We start from the raw sequence: 26845 nt of genomic DNA, 5'->3' as shown, positions 1-26845 counted from the left end.
GGTGTTGTGTTTCCACCTCATGGTGCTCGGTAGTTGTTTGCTCTAATGACTTTTTTAAACACGCATCCCATGACCCACAATCTTAAGCACAAATTTCAGCCTGGGGCGGACCTAAGTGAGCCTCTGGGTGGGCTAACGTACCCATTGAAAAAAATAATTAGTGTAATTTATAGGCTAAAATCGCACCCAGGGGCGGAACCAGAGGGGGGTCAAGAGGGTCCGTTGACCCTCCGGTCACCGGAACTTTTTGAATTTTTATTTATAAATTTTAAGTTTTTGAAGAACAAACTTAGAGATGGACCCCCTAACTTGAACCAGTATAGAATATAAGCTTATGATGACCCCCTAACTAAATCGTTCTAGTTCCGCCACTGGTCGCACCCTACAAAATTTTGGTTAAACCACCATTCACACCCCTTGAAAATAATTACTGGATCCACCACTTTTTTCCGCTCTTTAAAAAATTTTGATATAGACCTGCCGACTTGTTTGTCAAACCACAATATATTTAATATTGTCACTATATCTAAAACATTTAACAAAAACATATATTTCCAATCATACAAAAATAAACAACAAATCACACAATAAAAACAAACATTAAAGTCATGGTTTGCATTTATTTCACGTGACATTATGTCCCTATATATCAACCACAACAAATAAGCAAAAAACCACCGACACCCTTCAATCATCTTCCAAAAATGCATAACTTCTTCATCATCACATTTCTGATCCTCTTCTTCTTCTACAGTAAACCCTCCGCCGCTTTAGGCGAAGGGACACTCGCGGGCGGTTGGAAGCCCATACCCAATGTCACTGACGCTACAGTCGTGGACATCGGCCAGTTCGCGGTCGATGAGCACAACAAGGAGGAACATGTGTCTCTTAAGTTTGTGAAAGTTGTTAAAGGAGAGAGTCAAGTGGTGGCTGGAATGAATTACAATTTGACGGTCACCGCGGCGGATGGTGGTGTCGAGAGTAGTTATGTGGCGTTTGTTTGGGACAAACCTTGGCAGAAGTTCAGGCAGCTGGTGTCGTTTAAAGGACCTGTTTGATGTAAAATATATATATATACATATATATGCAGGTTTTTGTTTTGTGTTTTGGAATGTGTAATAGTTGATGATAGTTTCGGTATCGGTACTATCAGAATCGTTATAATTAAATAAATGGAGATCAGATCATAATACATAATAATACATAAGTGTTTAGATTGGTGTTTTTTGTATTGACTTTTCATGGTGTGTTTAGTTTCATAGTTTAGGATTTGTTTGAATGAAGAACCAAAATCTGATTTAAAAATACATGTATAAAATACTATTACTACTTACTCAAATTTGTTTTAGATTTTTATAATACAGTAGGGGTGTTTTTCTAGTTTTCTAATCCGTTTTCAGGTTGTTTGGGTCGGGTTAGTTGGGTTAGGCCATGTGTAGCGGTAACATCACATAATATCGTGAGTGTAAGGTTATGTGACAAGTGTCATAAAAAGTGCAATAGTGGTATTATATAACATTTCATAACATTTGTGTGTAGTGATAGCACATATCACTAACAAACATTACTCAATTTTTTTTTTAATTTCTAAATTTGATAAAAATAGAAAGAAATAAGGTTTTGGTATAGACCGATGAACGAATTGTCCGACAGAGACGAATCCATTTTGGTAAAGAGTTTTATAAGGTTTTGGTTGAGAGTTTTTTTTTTTTTTTTGAGTTGGTTGGGTGTATGAATGTGTGATAAATGTTATGTGTGTGTATACATATATAATTAATAAGCATGATTTTTTTTTGACCGTTGCCCACGGTCATATTATCAAACCATACGCCAAAAATGTTGTTATAGCTATCGTGGAAATCAAAATTTTGAAGCCATAGCGTCCGGGGGTGGGGGTGTTGTTCGCCGACGCGATTAGACGCTATAGCCCAGATCACGGCTGGATCGCGGTCCACTACACACGCTCTTAAGGTTAATCTGGATGGGATTTAATCGGTAATCATGTTATTTTAACATTAAACATTTATTATTAATTTACTATGATTTTCTTGAAAGAATTAAAAAATAACAACTATAAGTCTTTTTATGTTTTTTATTTTGTAAATAAGTGGAATTCTTTATAATAAATGGAATAAATCGTGGAATATATAGAATTAAAAATCAAACCAGAATCTAATAAATATATATTTATTAGGATTTTCCTTTAGTTTCAGCAGTGAAGCAACAATAACATAAGTTAATAATTTTATTGTTGTTGGTTATAATTTTCTTAGACTTTCTTCTTTCATATTATATTTAGGTGTGAATATTTAGATAGGGGTAGGTTAAATGCACCCTCGTTTTTACTTTTTATACACCCTTTCCTAAATAACACTTTAAAAATTGTTGAATTTCACCCTCTAAAAATTATTATTTTTTATCATAGATGTCGAAGTTAGAGGTTTAACCACAAGCCTTCTAAAGAAATTAACTAACTATTTGAGTATAATCCAATATCGACTAAAGAGAACAAGCATGAAATCCCCCAATTTGTTAGCAAACTTTAAAGTTTTCGCTAAACCTATCCACTCCTTTCTCCTCCAAGGTTCCAGCATCGGGATTAAATTCCCAAACCTACGACCAACAAAGTTATTTTCATTAGTCTAGAGGGTATGGTGATGGTCCTCCAAGGGAGGATGATCCGCCGCGAGGCGCCACGTCATAGTCCTCCCAAGGATGGTCCATCCCACTAAACTAGAGGGTATGGGAGGATGGTCCTAGATGATCCTACCCCACAAAACTATGTACAAGTATTAAAGCATAATGTACAAATCCCATTCACAAACAAAAAAACAAAAGGGGACCCACCATTTGGATCGTCCTGGACGTCGGTATGTCGACAGTGAAGACGGGACGGGATGAAGACGGAGGGGGGCGGCATGGAGGTTGGATCGGCGACGGATGGAGGACGGGCTGAGGACGGTTCCATACCGTCTAGCCTTATATAAACAGGGCCAATTCTCTTTGGCTATCTTTGAACTCCCACATCCTCTCAAATCCAGTGAACAATTATTGCAGTTGCAGTATTAAAAAAAATCAATCAGCAAAAAGGTATCCAGCACCATTTGCATAGCTATATTTTCATAATAATTAATATATATTAAACTTCAATTTATTTATATATTTTTATTATGTTCTTTGTAAAATTTAACCTTCTCGTAATTTGTATATATGTGCCATTCGAAAAGGAAAAAGATGATAACAATTCATATAGGTTACAATACACATGTCTGTCGTTTGAAAAGAAAAGATATTTTATGTATTACGTATCTTTTCTTTGAAACAAAATAAATAGAGTTAATTGCTAAATTCGTCCCTGAGGTTTTACACAAATTGCTAGATCAGTCCAAAATTAAGATTTGCTGCTAATACAGTCCAAAAAAACAGATGCCGTTAAATATAGCAGTTGGACTGTTTTAGCAACAAATCTTGATTTGGACTGTTTTAGCAGCAAATCTTAATTTTGGACTGATCTAGCAATTTGTGTAAAACCTCAGGGACGAATTTAGCAATTTTATCAAAAAAAAGTGATTTTTTAACTGTTTTTGATATTTAATGTGATATTAATACACAATCAATGAATTTCAATAAAAAAAGTTCTAGTAATTTTCTTCAAATATAATAAGTGATATCATCTTAAACTTTAATTATGATATATATATAATACATTTCCAATTTATTAAGTTTTTTTTTGGTAATTATATGATATTAATACATCATAATGGAATTTTAACCAAAAAAAAAACTATTCATTTTTTCAACATCATAAGATTACCGGCGAAAACCCGTTTGGGTCAAGGATCAAACCCGAGTTGTCCACCATCAATTCCGGGGAAAACCCGGTAACCCACTCGCCCGTAGGCACGACGGTAAAATTACCGGTAAATACATTTTTTCTTAAATATCGTGGTTTAGTGTGAAAAGAAAAAGCTAAGAAATCAAATTAAATTTCTTATGATGTTGCCAATGACCTCTACTCCGAGGGTAACCCGAGTCGTCCACCACCAATTCCGGGGAAAACCCAGTAACCCACCCGCCCGTAGACACGACAGTAAAATTACCGGTAAAACCCGTTTGGCTTAAAGATCGAACCCAGGTTGTTAAAATTCTTATGATGTTGAAAAAATGAATAGTCTTTTTTTGTTAAAATTCCATTATGGTGTATTAATATCATATTAATTACCAAAAAAAAAAAAACTTAATAAATTCGAAATGCATATATCATAATTAAAGTTTAAGATGACATAACGATAATACAATTATATGGAAAAAAAATAACTAACAAATAAAAAATCACTTATTATATTTGAAGAAATTACTAGAACTTTTTTTATTGAAATTCATTAATGGTGTATTAATATCAAATTAAATATCAAAAGCAGTTAAAAGTCACTTTTTTTTAGAAAATTGCTAAATTCATCCCTGAGGTTTTACACAAATTGCTAGATCAGTCCAAAATCAAGATTTGCTGCTAAAACAGTCCAAATCAAGATTTGTTGCTAAAACAGTCCAACTGCTATATATAACGGCGTCGTTTTTTTTACTGTATTAGCAAAACAAATCTTGATTTTGGACTGTTTTAGCAGCAAATCTTGATTTTGGACTGATCTAGCAATTTGTGTAAAACATCAGGGACGAATTTAGCAATTAACTCAAATAAATAAAATAATCTGGTAGTGATGAGATGATGATTATAAGTTTAAATTTTTAAAAATAGTTATATACATAAATAATTAATATCATGAATTCAATACTAAAAGGGCAATTCAGCCATATAAAATGACCGAATTGGTCTTCTTGTTAACAGAAAAAATGGGTGGAGTTAACCCAGTGGACTAAAATGGCAACGGTGAAACCTTTTTGGACCCACATGTTAAAAATGAAACCTTTAGACTAAACTGGCAAAATGGCCCAAACCACAGGGACTAAAATGGCATTTAACTCTTTTTTAATTGTACAAAAACTTAAAGTAATTGCAAGTTAAAAAAAATACAAAATAAAAGGTTTAATTGTATTTATTTGAAACTTCATGGGGGAGTATAACCAGTAAATTTAACAGAAAAGGAGGTACATTTAGCAACACCTATTTAGATACACCTCCTCTTTATCTCTCTCTATATATACATTCTATATATACATTAATACAGAGAGATAGAGTGAAAAAAGTATGGGAATAAGAATTTTTGGGTGTGCGAATAGAACGAGCCAATATTTGTTGTTATTCAGATTCGAGTTCATCGAGTTTCCTCTAAATTGGATTCTTTGATTCGGGTGGCTTCGGGTCGATTCAGGTTTCGGTTCCGGTTAAAAAATGACACCCGTATAATACACTAGTAGAATTTCCTACGCGTTGCGGCAGGAGTTAGGTCAGTGTATTGGTATGGTTTATTACAGTATTAGTACGGTAACAACACTTAGTATAGGGTATTGACACGTGTTTTACACAAGAAAACCATAAAAAATGAATACTAGTAAGAGTTCTGATAATATCAATACTAGTACCGATGTTGTTTGGTTGAAATCGATTCAATTCATTACGACACAGTTACGTCACCGGCGCACTCTGAGGCCTATGATACAAAATAACATCTATTTTGAATACAATCTCCGTTCTCGATATTATTGTTCGGATGGATTGGGTTCAGCCTCACTACGCGACGGGAACTTGCTCGGTTTCGTTGCGGTTCGCTATGGTATCCACATTCTCTATAGCAACCGAAGGTGAAATAAAAAAAGCAAATATCGGTATCAGTTCCGATAATTATTATGCGCGTACCAATGCTCGGTTGGAATTGGTTCAGTTTGTCACCGGACAGTACGACACGACACACGTATAGCTTACTATATTTTTAATGAAATCACATTTTACACAAATTTTATACCGGAATGTCGAAGAAAAAACTAAACAGATTCAATGCAAGCAATATTGGGACGATACTGTAGTCAATTTTGTATAAAGCAACATATTATATTATTAAAATAATGAAAATGGTAAATGACGTCAATTTATATGTATAAAAAAGAACTAAATGTGAGATAACTTTGAAACATATACGTTTATGCTTTGATCAATTGGTGCATTTGGTTATGGTTGGAGAAGTTCAGGCTGGTAACAGGAAAGTTTTGGTAAGTAGAACATCAAGAAGCCAATTAGCTAGTGGTGGAGTGGTAAGAGAGGGACCAGGTGTTCCAAGTGACCCAGATTCAATTCATGCCCCCCAACATTTAGTTTTTGCGGCACCTGGTGATGATGAGAGACTAGGCGAGTAGGCGGCGATCACTAGTTCGATCCTTGATCCTTGAACTGAGCGGGTTTTACCTCACCGTACTGCCGTGCCTTCGGGCGAAGTGTTCACGGGCTTCAGCCCTAGGTGAGGGTTTTCCTCAATTTGAAAGGCGAGTGTATCCTGATATGATAAATTTCGCCAGTAGCCCATTTGAAGAATTCGTTAAAATCAAGATAACTTTGAGTCACTTCAAGATCTAGAAATTTGGTTACGTTTTCAATATATATAAAACTAAAAGAAAAGGAAATGGCCAGAAAATAACTGGGCCTACAAGAAATAAAAAATGGAGCAGGTAATTAAGCCTACAAGAAACCAAAACAAAATGAAACAAAACACACACGGGTCGACTCAAAATTGAAAAGCCCCCAACCTAACAATTCAACATCTAAACACCAAAACAAATGGAAACAAACAAAACATGAAAGAAGGTTAGCAAACGGGTTGTCACACCACCTAGATCTAACCGATGCTTGACATTCTGGACCTGCTTCTAGTTAGGGCTGGTAATTCCAGACACGAGCACGAAAACACGATACAAAACGACACCACCTTAACATGTTCCTGTCTTAAACAGGTCAACACGATAAGATGTGTTAATTTTTGTGTCGTGTTCGTGTTTACCTATTTCGTGTTCGCGTGTTATCGTGTTTGTGTTTTAACAGGTCGTGTCTAACATAACATGCCAGCCCTAGATTCCACACTCCATCCCTCCACAGCGAGTTCATGTCTTAACAGGTCGTGTCCGTGTCTTAACAGGTCACTTTTGTGTCTTAATAGGTTGTATGATACGCTTGTAAGTTTTTTCGTGTTTTAACAGGTCGTGTTCGTGTAACCTATTTATTATTATGTTCGTGTTCGTTTTTCAAAACTGACACTATAAGATTTTGTGTCGTGTTCATGTTCACTTGTTTCGTGTTCAGCTGTTTCGTGTTCGTGTCTTATTGTGTTCGGGTCTAACACAATATGCCAACCATATTCTAGTCCACCCGATGCATTACAACCAAACCACAAACGATCCAATTCCACGTATCTTTTGAGAAAGTGCAGTGTAAGAACACGCGCTCGGTAGATTTTGTTTCGAAGGAGCACAACCGAGACATCAAAATGTGGGGAGAAGTCGCCAAGTGAAGCACTCCACTTTTTTTTAACGGCTAATTTTTCCCCTTAAATACTTACACCTTCCAAATATTAAACCTTGTTCTTCCTATAAGACTAAAGGATATGAGGGGTATGAATTGAGTCATAATGACACATAGGACCATTAATTCCTCTTGACCAATATGGTTTAGCCAAAGTGGCTGAAGCACTCCACTTTTAACGGGACCTAATTGACCCCCTTTTTTGGCATTACTAATATAATAAGTTAAACAATAAAGCAATCAGTAAAGACAAAATTTAAAGCCATGGAAAAATAGTATGCATTTCACATTCCATTTACTACTTATGTGTAGGGGTTAATTTCTGACATGGCACGAAAATTGGATATGGAATTCGCAGGTTTACGTTTAGTATAGTAGAGTCTAAGTAAGTTTAACTAAAATTTGCGAAGCAGTTTAGCTAAAGGGTTATGTTTTTGTCAGTCTGGGTTCACGGGTTGACCCGTCTCACCCATTTATTTTTTATTTCACTTTTCTAAAATATAATTTACGTCATAACTTAAATAGTTTGGTATTTTATGTGAAAATAAACTTAAAAGAGAGATTAACGTAAATATACAATTATATTTTTGTTGTAAAACTATTAAATTTCTCCCCGCGATGCGGCGGGTCCAAATGTAAAATAACTCGGATTTGTGCAGTAAAGAGCTGAATCGTTTCTGAAAAAAAGTTACCTCAAAACGTAGATAAACTGAAGATGTACATAAAAAAAGAACAGAAACGTATTATATATGGCCCGACTTATTTGCGAAAGAAATTTACTTCGAACATCAACCTGAACTTATACCGACACGTACATAAAAATAAGTAAAAAAATAAGTTTTTAAGTTAAAAATGATTTCGCGCGTTGCGATGGGCCCGAAACGTAAAGCAAGTTAAATTTGTAAAACAAAATTTATGCCAAAACGTAGATCAACTGAAAGCATACAAAAAAAGCAAAAAAAAAAACATATTATATATGAGCCTACCCTTTTTCAGAGAAACGTAATCAACTCGAATTTATACGACACACGTACCTAGATATAATCACGTAAAATGATTATAGTTTTTTTAGAAAGTTGAAGGGTTGTAACTGTCAATACTAAATGTTAAAGGGTAAAAGCTTTAACAAAAACTTACTAAAAGAAAAAAAAACCAAAAATGTAATCAACTTGAATTTATACCGATACGTACATAAATATAAACACGTAAAAATGATTATAAACTTTTTAAAAAATTGAAGGATTGTAAGTGCCGATTGTAAATATTAAAAGGTAAATGCTAAAATAAATAAAAGTTACTAGAAACAAAGAAAAAAAAAAACTTAAAAGTCCCTCTTTTTTTTTTTTTAACGGCTAATTTTTTTAATCGTTTGTCATCTGTGGGAGTTGAACCCAAGACCTTCCTCTTCCCAACCTAGAGGTTTTTAAAGACTTTGCCTTTGCCAATGGACCACCACCCCATTGGTTAAAAGTCCCTTTTTTAATTGTATGCTTTATAGAATATAGAATTATAATTTAAAAGTATTGATCTTCGCAACAAATAAAAAAAAATTGAGCTAAGTGGGTTGCATTAGAGTCATCCCGCGAATATTAGTGTCTTGTTCAGGTTCATATATCTGACATAATTTTCATGTACATCAAGTTGGCATCGGGTTGAACTCAACAACCCGCGATCACGTCCCGTTATTCACATCTACTTAAATCCTTATATAAACCACCAACTCCTCCTCACATGAACCATCCAACCAAAATGCAAAACCTCTTCATCTTAATTCTCATCATCTTCTTCTTATACAATCCATCCGCCGCCTTAGGCGAAGGGACACTCACAGGCGGATGGAAACCGATTCCAGATGTGACCGACCCTACGGTGGTGGATATCGCAAAGTTCGCAGTCGATGAGCACAACAAGGAGGCCCATGCGTCTCTCAAGTTTGTGAAAGTCGTCAAAGGAGAGAGCCAAGTGGTCTCTGGAAAGAATTACAACCTGACGATCATGGCGGCGGACGGTGGCGCCAGCAAGAATTATGTGGCTCTTGTTTGGGACAAACCGTGGCAGAAGTTCAGGAAGCTGGTGGCGTTTAAAGGACCTGTTTGATATAGAATATGCAGGTTTTTATGTAATGGTTTTGGAATGTGTAATAGTTATAACTAAATAAAAGGATGTATAAGTGCTCCGGTTGCTGTTTTCTGTTAAATTTTCATGTTTTGATTGTTTTCGAAAAGGGAAAAATCAGAACCTGAATTTAATTGCATAAATAAAATATTTAGTCAATTTCATTTTGTTTTAGTTTAGAAAATATTTTATATTTTTATGATGTTTCTATCGGGTAAATTTAACTCTTATACCAAATGGCCTGTATATTAGAGGTATTAAGGTGTTGTATTAGTGTCTCTTTTCTCAGACCATGTGTAATGGTTATGCCAAATAATGTCTCAACCATGGGGCGTTTTGCGACACGTGACAGTCCAGTCAGCATGGGGCATTATTGAAAAAGTGGCGTGTTGAGAATAATGCCCAATAACGCCCATGCAATCATTTCACAATTATTTTTTTTAATTTAAAACATAAAAAACTTCATTAATTTAAAATAAAAATTACACTACTTGAAATAAAAAAAAAACGAAAAAAAAACAGAAAATAAAGAAACCGAAAAAAAAATAAAGTAAAAAAAAAGAAGATGATCTAGAGTCCATATTTTTCTCGAATTTTTTGGCGATGCATTTGCGCAAGGATCAACGCGTCGCCTTGGAGGTGGTCGATCGGTTTGGACAAAAACTCAATGTCCTTTTTCATTTGCCTCGCCTCTTGCATCTCATTAAACTTTTTGGTTTCGGCGACTCGTTCTTTCATAACCTCCCAACGTTTATGGCCGAGGTCGCGGATGTCTTGGAGACGACGGTTCATCTCCTCGAAGTCTTCCTTCAACTCGAGATCGGAAGACGACTCCACCGTTTTTTCCCGGTTCGCTTATCCTTTCTTCTACCGGGCGGTCGGGTCAACTCTTCTTCAAGTTCCTCGTCAACGTCCACCACCTCATTTAGATCGACATTGCGGGCATCCGATGTCGGTGTTTCAGGGTCAACGGAGGATGATGTTTTTGACCGTTTAGCTCGACGTCTACTACTAGACGTCATGGTACCTACTAGCGCCCACTTTGGACTTTTTCGTAGTAGATCCCAACACTTATAGTACGCGAAAGGGCATTTCGTTTTCTCGAACTCGTCCAAAGTCTTCGTTAAAACCTCGACGTCACCTTCACCGCTCGGGCGATTATCGTAGTTACGTTGGTACACTTCTTGGAAGGCATGACACTTATTGTTGATGTCGGTCCATTTGCTAGAAATGGAATCTTTGTCCCGATGTTCGCCTTGACCCCACGTGCTATAAAAGAGTGCACGAACCCTATCCCAAAAAACGGGGCCCTTTTGAAAGTTTGATACAAATTGAAAAAATAAAAGTAAAAATATAAGTTGTATGTTAAAAATAAAAGTAAAAATATAAGTAAAAAATAAAATATAAAAGTTACCAGGTTCGTGGTCCTCCGAAACGTCAAGCCACGCCCGAGTCAACGTGAATTCCTCCTCCTTCGTCCATTTAAGGTGAGTTTTTGTACGTCGAGGTTCGTCCTTTTCCTTCTTCTTATGCGACCTTCTGCCGCGTTTCGATTTCTCTGGCACCGGTTCGGGTTGCGTCTCCGGCACGACATCGACATCGACATCGGGTTCGGCTTGTTGTTGTGAAGGTTGCGACCCGCCGGCTTGACCATAGCCGAAGGTGGGAGGCATGAACGGAGTGGCGCCACTCAAGTAAGCCGCGTAGTTTAAAAAGCTCGGGTTCATGTCTTGAAGGTTATACGGGTGTTGCGGTTGGGTTGTGTTCGGGTTCATGGGTCTTGCGGGGACACCAAAGGGGGTCGGAATGGATGCATATTTGTATAAAATATAGAAGAAGTAGGAGAGAAAGTGTGATTTTTTTATAAAAAAATAGGAAGAAGTGGGTATTATTTATATAGTGGGTAAATTTTGGAATTAAAAAATAAAATAAAATTATTAAACAATTGACCGCTGGCAACGGTTATCTCTTGGCCCAAAGCAATTTTCAGCGTTTTATTTAAAACACCAAGTTCAATTTTTTTTCAAAAATAACGCGAAATAACGCCTACCGTAATTGGGGGGCGTTTTTGAGCGTTTTTTTGAATTTTTTTTTAAAATACCGCCCCACTACGGGTGGTCTCAAAGTGTTATGGGTTCAAGTCTGACAAGTGGTGTAAATTCTAGGAGTAGGTGACTCGGTGTAGTTGTTCAACGTCTTCCGTTAGAATAACTTTTAGCTATCTACTAAAAAATGAAGAGTGGTAGAGGTTTTATGCCTCTGCCTCATAGGGAATGACCAGGGTTTAATTGCGGGGTAAATTGGTGTAATTTACAAGTAGGGATTATGTAAGTCATATATCTATTTTTATTAGTCTATTTGATTTGTTTTGTTTTGTGTAAAAAAAAAACTATTGTTTATTATTTTTTTTTGTTCACGCAAAAGATAACGCTTTTCTGATTACTTAAAAAATGCAAGCAACCTAAATTAGGCTATCTCAATTTAGTTTATTTTTGGTTTTGCTAATTTAATAGTGGTATTAAATTTATTGTATATAAATTTGGTTTAAAAGCATCTATAAAAGAAATACTGAAAAAAATATTAAACGGATAACAACAGTTACAAGCAATTAATTTGATTTTTGAAGATGGTTTGAATTTCAAAGATACCCAGACCCGACCTGGCCCGAATCAGACCGACTTTTTTATAATATTTAGTGGCAGACAATCGACTACTACAAAATTCCGCCCCCCATGAAAAAATTTCTGGATCCACCACTGACTAAAGGTTGACAAACCTTTAAAATAACCGTGTAATGTTTTGAATTCCACACATCTCAGAAACATATGTTAAGAAACTATATGAAATATTTGTTGGAGTTTCTAAACAACGTCTAATAAGATTGACTTCAGATACATAATCGATGCTCCTATTAACGACTTCCCACTTTCCCGCGCTGTAAACCACAAATCAAACAGTCATATCCGATAGAAATATTTAGTAGAAAAAGTGTTTATTCTAGATTTAAGAAAAAGAGCTACAAAAACGTGAGTACACAACATGAGTTTGATTAAAAAATGGAAAAATTACAAGTTTTGTCCTTTATCTTTATACCACGTTTCAGGCGGTGTCCTTTTTAACGAATGTTGACAGGCGGTGTCCTTTATTAGGTATTTTGTTGCAAGTTTAGTCCTTTACACCCAACCCAGTTAAAAAACCCTGTTAATTGCTGACATGCGGTGTCCTTTACTAGTTATTTTGTTGCAAGTTTAGTCCTTTACCTAGGTATTTTGTTGCAAGTTTAGTCCTTTACACCTAGGGCTGTAAACGAACCGAACGTTCAGCGAACTGTTCATGAACCGTTCGGCGGGAAGTTCGTTTATGTTCGTTCGTTTAATAAACGAACGAACGTGAACAAGAAATTTCGTTCGATTAGTTAAATGAACGAACATGAACAGAGGTCTCGTTCGTTCGATTGTGTTCGTGAACGTTCGGTCAGGTGTTCGTGAACATGTTCATGAACATTCGTTGATTTGTGTTTATTTGTGTTTGTATGTTTGTGTTTTAATTGAAGATCTTTGTACTTTCTTATGTTTTATTTGTACTTTTTATATTATAAAACTTTTATTTATTTTATTACTCTAACAATTAAACTAGGAAACTCACTTTCACCTTGTTTATGCATCATTTCTTTTTCATTTCTCATTATTTACATCGGCGAATACGATCACCTCCGTTCCACAATAAGGGATTCACGTTTGAGTGCTACTATCTGGGTCATCTATCTTTATCCTTCGTCGCGTTCAACAAGTTTATTTGTGTTTGTTTGTGTTCGTGAACCGTTCGCGAACACGCTCATTTCCTTAATGAACGAACACGAACATAAAATCTCGTTCGGTAAGTGTTCATGAACCGTTCGTGAACACATGTATTTCCTTAACGAACGAACACGAACAAGGCCTTGTTCGTGTTCGTTCGGTTCGTTTACAGCCCTAACCCAACAATTAACAGGGTTTTTTAACTGGGTTAGGTGTAAAGAACTAAACTTGCAACAAAATACCTAGTAAAGGACACCGCCTGTCAACATTCGTTAAAAAGGACACCGCCTGAAAAGTGGTATAAAAATAAAGGACAAAACTTGTAATTTTTCCAAAAAAAAAAAAAAAACCTCACTATGCTAGAGGAAACTTGTGGAAAAAACGTGGTATCCACAAAAACGTGGTATAAAAAAATGAAATGTAGTTTGTACGGACTTCCATAACGGCTAGAGACACCACACACCATGTAGGTAATGCGTCGCCAAGTTGTCACAAATTTAGCTTTTATTTCCGTGAGAAATGGGTCGAAAATGTGCTCATTTTGTGAAAAAAAAAATTGACTAGGAAAGTTTTTGACTTTTTGTGGTAAATTGTTCACTTCTCTATGAAAAGTAGTGTGTTTCATTGCTCCATTGTGCTAGTCAAGATTGCTTTGTAGTTTTGTTTTGAGTGTTTTAGTACTCGTCAAGATTGTTTTGTAGTTTTGTTTTGAGTGTTTTAATATGTTGTATGCATTATATAAGTTGCTTATTGCTTGACCCAGAGAGCTGAAACACTAATTCGTGTTCAAATAATGGTCTTAAAGTTCATAGCATTTCTCGCATCGAGAGCTTTTTTTTACCGACAGAATCGGTCATGAGAATTCGTGTACCATGTTCAAGCTCGAAAAAACGTGTCATTAGGCCTTAACGAAATATATAATATAAACTAGTTGTTCATATATAAATTGGGTATTGGGCTCACTAAACGTCTAAAACTAATGCCAATGGGCTACTAGTTAATCTGAACTATAAGAATAGTTTTGTAAGTGAGCCTATGTTGGTGTTTGTATGGATATACCCTACTATTTTTTTTTATATATACATATCGGGTTTTTGTTAAATAATGTGCCCTGACCGGTGTTCCTCTCCGCCCACCCCAAGGGCCGCACCTGCTGTATCAAAGTTTACCCAAATTTCCGAGGGTACTTTGTTCTTAGAACTTGCACAACAACAGGAGATTGGCAAGGACCGCATTCAAATGCCATTTACTATTTGAGAATTGAGAGTTTGTGGACTTTATCGTTTTTGGGATTTTTGTAGTTTATTCATTACCCGTTAGGTATTTACTTTTTGGTCATTTCAAATCATATAGGTTTAAAAACAAAGCAATTAGTACAGATGAAACTTAAAGCCATGAAAAAAAAGTTTGCATTTTACATGCCTTTTACTCTTTTTTAACGGTTAATGAATAAAAGCCTGACTACCTGGGGTAATCCAATAGCAAAAGATGACTCATACGTCAGCGATCGCAGACAACACTCGTAGCTCAAGCCCACTATCTCCTGTTATGGGGAAAACCCACAGCCTGAAAGTCCACTACTATAAAACCCGGTTAGGATCTAATTCAAACTTGAGACTTGTGGCCTTCAACCCTAAATCTTCACCTCCCCTCTAATTTCAGTTAACTATAGCTCATTGGCTCACATGCCATTTACTACTTGTGTGTAGGGGGCGACTATCTTACGTGACACGAAAACACGATAGGAAATCAACACGAAATTTGTGGGTTTGAGCTTAGTATAAACGGGCTCGAATTCGCAAAGCTGGTTATAAAATAAATGGGTCGCGTTCATATAAGCCCGACGGGTGTTTATTTTTTATTTTACTTTTTAAAATATGATTTGTGTAATGAATTAAATACTTTGGTATTTTAATGTCAAAATAATAATAATAAACTTAAAAAAGAAACTAACGTAAGATAACATACATTTATATTTTTTTTTTTTTTTTTTTTGTAAAATTGTAATTTTGTGTTGTGTTTGTGTGACCCTGTCACCCTCTTTATCCTTATATAAACCACCAACTCCTCACATGAATCATCAAACCAAAATGAAAAACCTCTTTACCATAATTCTCATCATCTTCTTCTTCTTCTACAAACCCTCCGCCGCTTTGGGCGAAGGGACACTCTCCGGCGGATGGAAGCCGGTTCCAGACGTGACCGACCCTACGGTGGTGTATATCGCAAAGTTTGCAGTCGATGAGCACAACAAGGAGGCCCATGCGTCTCTCAAGTTTGTGAAAGTCGTCAAAGGAGAGTGTCAAGTGGTCGCGGGAATGAATTACAACGTGACGATCACTGCGGCGGATGGTGGCGCGGGGAAGAATTATGTGGCTCTTGTTTGGAACAAACCGTGGGAGAAGTTCATGCAGCTGGTGTCGTTCAAAGGACCTGTTTGATGTTAAATTTGCATGTTTTTGTTTTGTCGTTTTGGAATGTTTAATAGTTGATGATAGTTTCTTGTGGTTGGAATCTTTATAACTAAATAAAAGGAGATCAGATAAGTGCACTGATTGTTGTTTTCGTATTGAGTTTTCATTTTTTGGTTAAAAGAATATTAAATAATTAGTTATGAAAATTTAGGATTATAAAATGATATTTTAAGATAAGATACATTTAAAAAATAAGAAAAAATTACAAATGCGTGAATAAAAGAAACGAAAAAAAATAATATTAAACTCATAGAGTTAGGACACATGACGTAACCCATTACTTATTTATTAGGTATAGTTGTGTTGATATCGTAAACTTAACCATTATACCTCCGATCTCTTTAAAATGTGTTGTTATCAAAATACATATAATGTTATTATGTATCTTAATTGTCTTAGACTACTTTTAGCTGTCAACACAAAAATGAAGACCTTGAAGGCGTTCGAATAGAAGTGCACGTATCGGTTATTCCAGAATCACCGATTTGGTTAAACATCAAAGTTGTTAAAACCGATTTGGGCAATAACTAATTGGAAGATATCTAATAAATCTACGTGTCAAAACTGGGTTGGTTATTAACCGGACCGGTTAACCAAAATAACTGGTGTATAAACCTTTTTTTTCAAATTATATTTCTTATAAACAAACAGTTAAACGCTAAATGTATAAAATAAAGCAAACAAAGTTCTTTATTTATTTATTTTTTAAAATTTTAGAATTAACAAAAACCTATTTTCGCTAAAAATAAACGAAAAAATAAATATATAAAATAAACAAAATGCATTGAACCTCTCTATACGATGCGTATAGGCCTATACACGCAGAAATGTCCACACAATGTTGGGAATGTCCAAATACCCCCACCCTTTATTAAAGTATTATTATATTGTGTTTAAAACCATATATAACTAATAATTAATGCTTAACTATTTATATAAAATTGAGAAAAAACATAAGAAAAAGGTCTATGCACGTCAATCAAACTGATGCAATCCATTCAACCTTTACTAAAAATGATAGTGTCAACCTGAACCCATTTTAGGCCATAATTCAACCTGCACCATTCAACCTATACTAAAAATGATCATTTTAACCTGTACTCCATTTTAACCTATTATCCAACCTACCAATCTTGACCCAACCAACCTATCTTAAAAAGAACCGTTTTGACCCATTATCCAACTTGCCCATCTTGTCTAACCCTCAACCTATGTTACAAATATCATTCTAACTCGAACCCATTTTGACCCATTACCGAAAAACTACATCAAAAGGAGAGCGGGATCTAACATGGTTGATGAGGGTGATTGAACTATGCCCAACTGTCTTAACAACCCTTTTACTGGACATTGCAAGCAATCCTTAAACTTTCAGCCTTTTCCCATGATCTCATCTATTAGAAGCAACATTTATATTTAACACAGGCGCATAACAAGTGCTTTAATATGTTGTATGAGTTTGATGTTTTTTTTTTTTTTGATTTATTAAGTTAAGTATTGTTGTATGAGTTTAATGTTTTTTTTTTGATGTATTATATAAGTTAAGTATTGTTTGACCCTAAGCCAAAACATTATTTACCGACTTGCAAGCTCCACCTATATGGCTTCTCAAAGTTGTGTTTGATGAATGGTCGTAAAGTTCGTCACATTCTTGCATCGATCTATTTTTTATCCGTTCGACAATGCACATAAATCAAAATTTGCCCAAATTCTCAGGTTATTGTTGTTGTTAGAACTTGCACAACTATTAAGTCGCTTGACAAAGATCAAACAACAACATGAGACTGGGATCGACCGCATTCAGATGCCATTTGCTATTTAAGACTCAAGAGTTTGTGATCTTTTTTGTGTTTTATGAGGACTTTTGTCTTTTTAAGAGATTGAAAAAGTCTTGTAAACAAACAAATACACCAAATATCTATTTTTACTAACACACGGGGGCAAAATGTTAATAAAAAATTAATCAAGCACGACTATTTATTTTGAGTGGTTTACACGGTTCGGCAAACGAAACCCCCAAACGGTTTCTAACATTTCCCTTTTTTTCTCAAATTTTTACCTTCTTCAAAAACCCAAGTTTATTTGTTTATCGAATTAATTATGGAAGATTAATTTTCTGAAAACATAACAAGATTTATCAGTAAAAATACAACTCAAACTAAGCTGTTCTAGTACATATTGATTAAAATTACCACCCCGAAAACAAAACCAAAAAAATCACTTTTAAAAATCAAATTAAAAGATAATCCCGCATCATTATCAATAACGGGGGTTTGATTAGGCTGGTGGATGTGGTTTAAAGCCACTAGTGCCATGTCAGAGCCACGTATGCACCACATAAGCGAGGGGCTTTATCGTTAACTTGAACGGTGTGGTTTAAAGCCCGCTATTAAAAAAATACAAAAAAAATAAAGAGGAAAAAATCTAATTGGTTGAAAACATTGGGCCCCACCTGTACATGCCATTGGCGCTTGTTACTGGGATGGAGCCCCCTCCATACCCCCCCCCCCCCCTGGCACCTAGGAAATAGGGAAGGGTGTTGGTTCAGTTCTGTTTGTTCATGAAGGAAAACATATATAAATCATACCTGTCACAGCAGATAGTGCAGAGGAGAATCCTGTAAGGGAGTTCGACATGCCTGTCATCTTGATCTGGTTCCTCCTTAGGATGCTAACTGATGATGGAGACTTAGAAACCGAAAAGGGTATCGGTTAGGAGAGGAGGTTTCGTGATGATGTTATGGCTAATGGGGTGGTGTAATTGTGTAACTGAGTAACCCCTAAACCTCCACATAACTCTCCTTATATAAGCACCCAGGAGGAAACCTAATTAGTTACTAAGGGTAATATGGTCCATCAACAATTACCAACTAATTAAATAATAGGTTCTAATATATTTTGATCTCTATAATGTAAATGATTAAGATGGCTATAGATTAAATATTAAACATAATATATTTAATCTTACATTCTCCCACTTAGCCGAGTAATCATTTACTATGAGTATTAGATAAGCCTGATCAGGAGTTAACACTCATTTTAGCCTTAAACAAGTACTATAGCAGAAAAATACAGCCGTTGAATCATTATGCGACTCAGGACCCCCATTAATCATACTATAGCCTTAATTTAAAACCTAGTCGTTATGATCAAAATACGCGTAAGCCCTTTGTTTGATTTGTAACTTTTATTTGTCTATATGCCATTATACCGGTTGAACATATTCTAATAGACATACAAAATCAAACTTGAGGAAATTTCATTAAACATAAAACATAAGCTAGTACAATATGCTCAAATAAGGTCTTTACATAATCCCATATTCCGAACATGTTCTTCATAAACCTTAGGAGGGAGACCTTTAGTCATCGGATCCGCAAGCATATCCTTAGTACTAATATACTCGATACAAAGATTATTTTCCTCAACACGTTCACGTACAAATAGATATTTCGTATCGAGATATAAACCAGCTCCAGTCGAACTGTTACTGTTCGAGAAACTAACGGCAGCTGAATTATCACAGTAAAGCTTCAATGGTCTAGAAATGGAATTAACAATTTTGAGTCCAGTGACCAGATTTCTAATCAACATTCCATGACAGGTTGCGTTATAGACAGCAATGTACTCTGCCATCATTGTGGAAGTTGTAGTCAACTGTTGTTTATGACTCTTCCAAGAGATAGGGCCGCCTGCTAACATAAAGATATAGCCCGAAGTGGATTTCTTGTCATCTTTGCATTTGGCAAAGTCAGAATCAGAATAGCCCACCACTTCCAAATGATCACTTCTTCTATAAGTCAGCTTATAGTCTTTCGTCCCTTGCAGATATCGAAGTACCTTCTTAGCTGCTTTCGAGTGATCTAAGCCAGGATTAGTCTGATAACGGCCTAGCATTCCAGCAATATAAGCGATATCTGGACGAGTACAGACTTGAGCATACATCAAGCTCCCGACTACTGATGCATAAGGTATCTGGCTCATTTGCTCCTTCTCAACCTCTGTTGTCGGACACTGAAACAAACCGAAAACATCTCCCCTAACTACTGGAGCGATGGAGGGTTTGCACTGTTGCATGTTATACCGTGTAAGGACACGATCTATGTAGGCCCTTTGGGACAATCCTAAGATCCCTTTGTTTCTATCTCGGTGAATTTCGATGCCAATGACGTAAGATGCATCTCCGAGATCCTTCATGTCGAAGTTATGCGAGAGTAAACGCTTCGACTCATGCAACATGTCTAAACTATTACTTGCCAATAGAATGTCGTCAACGTAAAGGACAAGTATAGTAAAGTTGCTCCCACTCATCTTGAGGTAGGTGCATTGATCCACTTGATTCTTCATAAAACCTTGCTTCTTCATGACTTCATCAAACTTGAGGTACCACTGACGTGATGCTTGTTTTAACCCGTAAATGGATTTCTTCAGCTTACAGACTAGATGCTCCTGACCTTCAGGCTCAAAGCCTTCAGGTTGCTTCATGTAAACATCTTCGTCCAAATCTCCGTTAAGGAAAGCGGTTTTAACGTCCATCTGATGAAGCTCTAAATCGAAATGAGCTACTAGGGCCATGACGATCCTTAATGAATCTTTACGAGAGACAGGTGAAAACGTCTCTTGATAATCAATTCCCTCTTTCTGAGTGTAGCCCTTTGCAACCAATCTCGCTTTGTAGCGTTCAACGTTCCCATTCGGATCCAGTTTTGTTTTGAACACCCATTTGCATCCTACGGGATTGACTCCGTTGGGTAATTCTACCAAATCCCAAACGTCATTTTTCTTCATGGAATCAAGCTCATCAATCATTGCTTTATTCCATTCAGAAGACTGATCACTGCTAATGGCTTCATTGTAAGAGATAGGATCATTGAGCTTTCCGGGATCCATTTCAGTCAGGTAGGTAACATAATCATCCCAATTAGGAGGCCTTCTTTGCCTGGATGACCTCCTGAGTAGATTATCGGGTTCAGCGTTGTCTTGGTTTTGAGCGTTTGATGTGCCTTCGTCATGAGGTATAATGGGTTCTGATTGTAGAGGTGAATTTGGAGTTGGTGCAGTAGCTTCAGGTGTAATAATTGCATTGGGTACAAGAGGAATAATCGGAGTAATGGTAAGCGACGAGTCTCTCCCCCCCCCCCCCCGCGTCTTGTACTTCTTGCAATTCTTCGTAAGGGTTGGTACTGCTCCCACTGACCTTGAAATCCTCCAGGAACGCGGCACGCTTGGTTTCAACAATACGGGTGACATGGGAAGGACAATAGAAACGATAACCCTTAGAGTTCTCAGGATACCCGATAAAGAAACAGGTAACTGTCTTAGGGTCAAGTTTCCTTAGGAAAGGATTGTAAAGTTTTGCTTCAGCAATGCAGCCCCATACTTTCATATATTTAAGACTCGGTTTCCTTCCTGTCCAAAGTTCATAAGGAGTTTTAGGGACAGACTTAGAAGGAACTCTATTGAGTATATGAACAGCTGCTTTTAATGCTTCAGTCCAGAGGAATAATGGTAAGTTAGTGTTGGCTAACATACTGCGCACCATGTTCATAAGGGTACGGTTTCTTCTTTCAGCGACACCGTTCTGCTGAGGTGTACCAGGCATGGTGTATTGGTTCACAATCCCCTGGCCCTTACAAAACTCATAAAATGGACCAGCAGCTTGACCCACATCAGTATGTCTTCCATAATACTCACCGCCTCTATCTGATCTCACAACTTTAATCTGACGATCTAATTGCTTTTCATCTTCAGCCTTATAATCTTTAAAAGTTGTTAGAGATTCAGATTTCTCCTTAATAAGATACAAGTACATGTAACGAGAATAATCATCAATAAAAGTGATAAATGAAGTATGTCCTGTTATGCCAGCGATTTGGTAGGGACCACTAATGTCAGTGTGAATGAGTTCTAATAAATTAGAACTCCTAGTGGCACCTTTCTTATTCGCTAATGTCATTTTACCTTTAAGACATTTGACACATGTTCCAAAGTCAGAGAAATCGAGAGGAGGTAAGACTTCATCCTTTACGAGACGATTTAATCGCTCTTTTGAAATGTGGCCTAAACGCTGATGCCACAACATGGATGAAGTCTCTAAGTCTCGTTTCTCTTCCATCTTTGTGAGTGATTCATTAATGTTATATGACAACAAAGATTTGGAAAAGCCATCATCTAGTTCTAATCTATAGAGACCTCCATCCAGAACACTAGTACCATAAAGAACAGAATCATAATGGATAGAGAGTTGGCGATGACCATGGGAAACAATAAAACCGTCCATGTCTAACTTTGGTCCTGATACAAGGTTCCGAGTTACCTCAGGAACATATAAGGTATCATAAAGTTTAATACATAAACCAGTTTTCATAACTAATTGTAATGTTCCAATGGCCTTCACTTCTAATTCTCGATCATCCCCAACCTTAAGCGTTCTTTGGTTTCTTTCCAGCCTCCGGATTGAAAGGAATCCCTGAGTAGAATTGGTAACATGAACCATAGAACCAGAATCAAACCACCAAGAATTAGCAGGAACACTTAAATTATAGGACTCAAGTATCATAAAATAATCGTTACCTTTCTTAGCCAGCCACTCCTTAAAGTCAGGGCATTCCTTCTGCATGTGTCCTGTCTTTTTACAGAACTTGCAGCGGATACTGCCTAAGGAGTTCTTAGAGCTGGAAGGTGCACTTGTAGCAGGGTTAGAATTAGACTTATGGACTTTAGAAGCATCCTTCCTCTGATAATTGTGCTTCCTTTTCATAGGATTGGAGGTAGTGAAATTGGCAACATCAGTAGTGCGATCCATCCTCATGCGCTCTTCCTCCTGTACGCACATGGCGACCAGCTCACTCATCGTCCATTTTTCCTTCTGAGTGTTGTAATTGATCTTAAATGCTTCAAAGGATGAAGGAAGCGAAGTAATGATGAAATGAACAAGGAAACCATCACTGATTTCCATTTCCAGCCCCTTCAGCTTATTGGCCATGTCATTCATCATCATGATGTGCTCGCGAATGCCGCTCCTCCCATCATACTTAGTTGTCACCAGCTTGAGAATAAGAGTACTAGCGTGCGCCTTAGACGTCCCTTTGAACTGCGCCTCCACATGTTCCAAGTAGGTCTTAGCATCTTCAGAATCAGGAATAGCTCCCCTGATTGCATTGCTTATGGATTGCTTCATAAACATGAGAGACATGCGGTTACACCTAGTCCACTTTTCATGAGTTAACTGCTCAGCAGCAGTACTTTGAGTGGTAAGGTCCGCTGGCTTTTTCTCTCTTAGGGCATAATCAAAATCAAGCAATCCGAGAGTAAGCATGAGAGCATCCTTCCATGCAGCAAAGTTATCACCAGTCAAAGGTGGAATCCCGCAGTTGGGTGCTGATAGTGGAAATAAGATGAGCAAGTTATGATACTAAGGAAGAAAAACTAATGTGATCTATGGGCACGTTAAACTAATGCAGGCAAAATAATGACCATTTTACATAATGAAGTTGTGATAATGTCTATTACTAACATCAAAATAATAGACTTAACTAAAAAAATTCTACTTAAACGAAAACAAAACAGCTTTGGCCAGAAGTGTAATCATTTAAGCATATGTGCAAAGTGGTTGTAACAAATCAGCTTTGGCCAGAAATTGAAACAATCACTTTAGTTATGCACTTGCTAAGTATACCATCTATGAAAGAATTAAATCAGCTTTGGCCAGATATTAAAACATTCATGCTTATGATGCACACTTAGCATAGCTTTCGTAATATTTGAATGATAAGTAGATGTATCAAGTCAGCTTTGGCCAGAAATGATATATCAAAGCTCATTCAAGTTAAGCTATTCTGGTTTTGTAAAACATTACATTATCTGATTCTGATTAATTAAACTAAGTAAATTACAAAACCATTTATTTAATAGCAAACTACCCGTTAGCGCGGATCGAACTCCGCGGTGAGTTCGCTGGGGGGTGCGGGGGACAGCGTGCCCCCGCCCGGGGTTCGGCCAAAGCTGTGAGATTGCGAGTCGCAACTACGGTCTCGACTAATGACGTTATGGTTGCGAGTCGCAACTACGGTCTCGACTAATCACGTTATGGTTGCGAGTCGCAACTACGGTCTCGACTAATCACGTTATGGTTGCGAGTCGCAACTACGGTCTCGACTAATCACGTTATGGTTGCGAGTCGCAACCTCATGGTCTCGAGTGATGACGTAATGGTTGCGAGTAGCAACCTCATGGTTGCGAGTGATGACGTTATGGTTGCGAGTAGCAACCTCATGGTTGCGAGTAGCAACCTCATGGTTGCGAGTAGCAACCTCGCTAACAGCTGTTAATTGTGATATCATAACCGAAAATTCGAAATCTAAGGGATTAAGAGATATTCTTTCCTGTTTTAAGCTGATCTAATTTTGTCAACAGATTTCGAAATTGCAATCTCTTTATCTTTTAACAGTTTTCTAAAAACTTTAGAGGACAAAATAGATCAAAACCAGGAAAAAACACTTAATAATCCGAATCATATTCCAAATCATAACAGAATACTTCGAATTTTCTCAAGAACATGATGAACCCTAAAACATAAAACATAAATTCTGGAACCCGAAACCTGAATTTTAATAGCTTTTCTAAACAGATTTCGGCTAAACATAAACAAGTTAATTCCGAATGAACATATCATTAATCTTTTTTTTTTCCGAAAATCATGATTTCGAGTCGATCTTCATGACTCGAAACCGACTGTGACGGTTTTGAAAAATTATAAAGAAAATAATCCGTTTTCCAAGTTTCAATCCCAGAATTATGGATACGAAAACAGAACTGACTAATCAACATATGCTCTGATACCACATGTTGGTTCAGTTCTGTTTGTTCATGAAGGAAAACATATATAAATCATACCTGTCACAGCAGATAGTGCAGAGGAGAATCCTGTAAGGGAGTTCGACATGCCTGTCATCTTGATCTGGTTCCTCCTTAGGATGCTAACTGATGATGGGGACTTAGAAACCGAAAAGGGTATCGGTTAGGAGAGGAGGTTTCGTGATGATGTTATGGCTAATGGGGTGGTGTAATTGTGTAACTGAGTAACCCCTAAACCTCCACATAACTCTCCTTATATAAGCACCCAGGAGGAAACCTAATTAGTTACTAAGGGTAATATGGTCCATCAACAATTACCAACTAATTAAATAATAGGTTCTAATATATTTTGATCTCTATAATGTAAATGATTAAGATGGCTATAGATTAAATATTAAACATAATATATTTAATCTTACAAAGGGACGTTATGGGGCGCCATTGAAGCTGATGTGGCAGGGGGCGGTATACCACACCCACCAGCCTTACTGAAGCGCCCCACTTTTTAGCGGGACCCAACCCACTTTGGCGCCTAGGAAATGGGGGAGGGGCGCTATGGGACGCCACTAAAGCTGATGTGGCAGGGGTGATATACCACACCCATCAATCTTACGGAAACGCCCCACTTTTTAGCAGGACCCAACCCACTTTTTTTAATAATTTCTAATCATATAAGATAAATAATAAAGTTATAAGAATTCAAGTCATTGCTAAACAAAATTTGTAAATTTAGAAGTAGGATTATTTAATGTGTGAGTTTGTGGTTCCAAAATATGTCTTGAGTGTAGTGGGTTAACGCCCTCGTACAACTCAGCATGAAAGGGCGTGCTAAACACCAAAACCAAGGAGAGGGAAAAAAGGGCGCAAGGATTAAATGTTGTATGCTTTAAGTATTTAGACTATGTGTAGTGGTTAAACAAAATAATGCCCCTACCATGGGGCATTATTCGACACGTGACAGTCCAGTCAGCATGGGGCGTTATTGCAAAAATGGCGTAGTGGGAATAATGCCTGATAATGCCTCTTCCAATCATTAAACAAAAAAAAGCAAACTATTTTCTCATTGGTGGGTCAAACCCAGTCAACCATTCCACAAACCATGTTAGGCGTTTTATATATAATGCCCCACCAATTTTTTTTCAAAAGTAATGCCCTATGTAATGGGGAAGGGGGCGTTTTTTTTTTTGCCCTATAATGTAGGAGTGTTCATCGAATCGAATATCGAATTCTCGAATTATTCGAATCGAATAATTTTTATTTTTCCTTGAATTCGCATTCGATTCGAATTCGATTAAAACCTTCCGAATTCGATTCGAATTCGTATTCGAATAAAAAACCCAATTCGTATTCGATTAAAAATTCGAATTCGAATCGAATTCGAATAAATTCGATTTAATTCAGATTCTTTAAAAACATGTAAAAAAACTTTCAAAATGAAACATAAATTTTAAAGCAGTCATAAAGCACGATATCGCATTAAAAAGTTCCAAATAAAATACCACAAGTCTAAAATTCAAAACGAGAAGTCGAGAATAACCACTCCACATTACAAGTTAATATTTTTACGCTTAGAAATCTATTGATAGATTTGTTACTTGGGTTTTAGTTATGGAGCATGTAGTGGGTTTGGTAATGGGTAATTTTAATACTTGGAAAAAATCTGAAAATAATTTATAGTATAGCCTAATAAAAGTTATATATGTATTATAAATAAATAAAAATGTATAATTTTTATTCGAATTTCGAATCAAATCGAATTTGAAATTATAAATTCGTATTCGATTCGTATTCGATTTACTTGACTCGAATTGAATCGAATTCGAATTCGAATACTTATAATCGAAACGAATTCTTGATAATCGAATCGAATTTAAACGAATTTCGAATTTTTCGAATTCGAAACGAATTCTGCACACCCCTACTATAATGCCCTATAATGCCCCACTACACATGGTCTAAGGGTGTCCTTAGCTGCCTAATTAACCGTCACATCTTATCCTTACAAATCCTTAAAAACACTCAATTTCACCTCGAATCATACAAAGATCCTTACATTTCCACATCATCACCCATGTTTATTTAAATTTAACTACTTTTATTATAAAATGTATTTACATAATTAAATAATTAAACAACTAA

The 26845-nt window shown here is 36.5% G+C and overlaps 3 protein-coding genes across 3 annotated transcripts; all 3 read left to right on the top strand.

Moving 5' to 3' along the window:
* The first annotated feature begins 658 nt into the window (after positions 1–658).
* LOC110935612 (cysteine proteinase inhibitor 1) lies at positions 659–1226 on the top strand. Its single transcript, XM_022177986.2, has one exon. The coding sequence runs from the start codon at positions 705–707 to the stop codon at positions 1056–1058; it is 354 nt and encodes a 117-aa protein (XP_022033678.1). The 5' UTR covers positions 659–704; the 3' UTR covers positions 1059–1226.
* Positions 1227–9183: 7957 nt separating this feature from the next.
* On the top strand, positions 9184–9754 carry LOC110935613 (cysteine proteinase inhibitor 5-like). Its single transcript, XM_022177987.2, has one exon. The coding sequence runs from the start codon at positions 9197–9199 to the stop codon at positions 9560–9562; it is 366 nt and encodes a 121-aa protein (XP_022033679.1). The 5' UTR covers positions 9184–9196; the 3' UTR covers positions 9563–9754.
* Positions 9755–15467: 5713 nt separating this feature from the next.
* LOC110932803 (cysteine proteinase inhibitor A-like) lies at positions 15468–15944 on the top strand. Its single transcript, XM_022176059.1, has one exon. The coding sequence runs from the start codon at positions 15468–15470 to the stop codon at positions 15816–15818; it is 351 nt and encodes a 116-aa protein (XP_022031751.1). The 3' UTR covers positions 15819–15944.
* Positions 15945–26845: the final 10901 nt, after the last annotated feature.

Source organism: Helianthus annuus, chromosome 4 (genome assembly GCF_002127325.2).
Source record: "Helianthus annuus cultivar XRQ/B chromosome 4, HanXRQr2.0-SUNRISE, whole genome shotgun sequence".
NCBI classification, from domain to species: Eukaryota; Viridiplantae; Streptophyta; class Magnoliopsida; order Asterales; family Asteraceae; genus Helianthus; species Helianthus annuus.
This window is presented reverse-complemented; position numbering and strand designations above follow the sequence as displayed.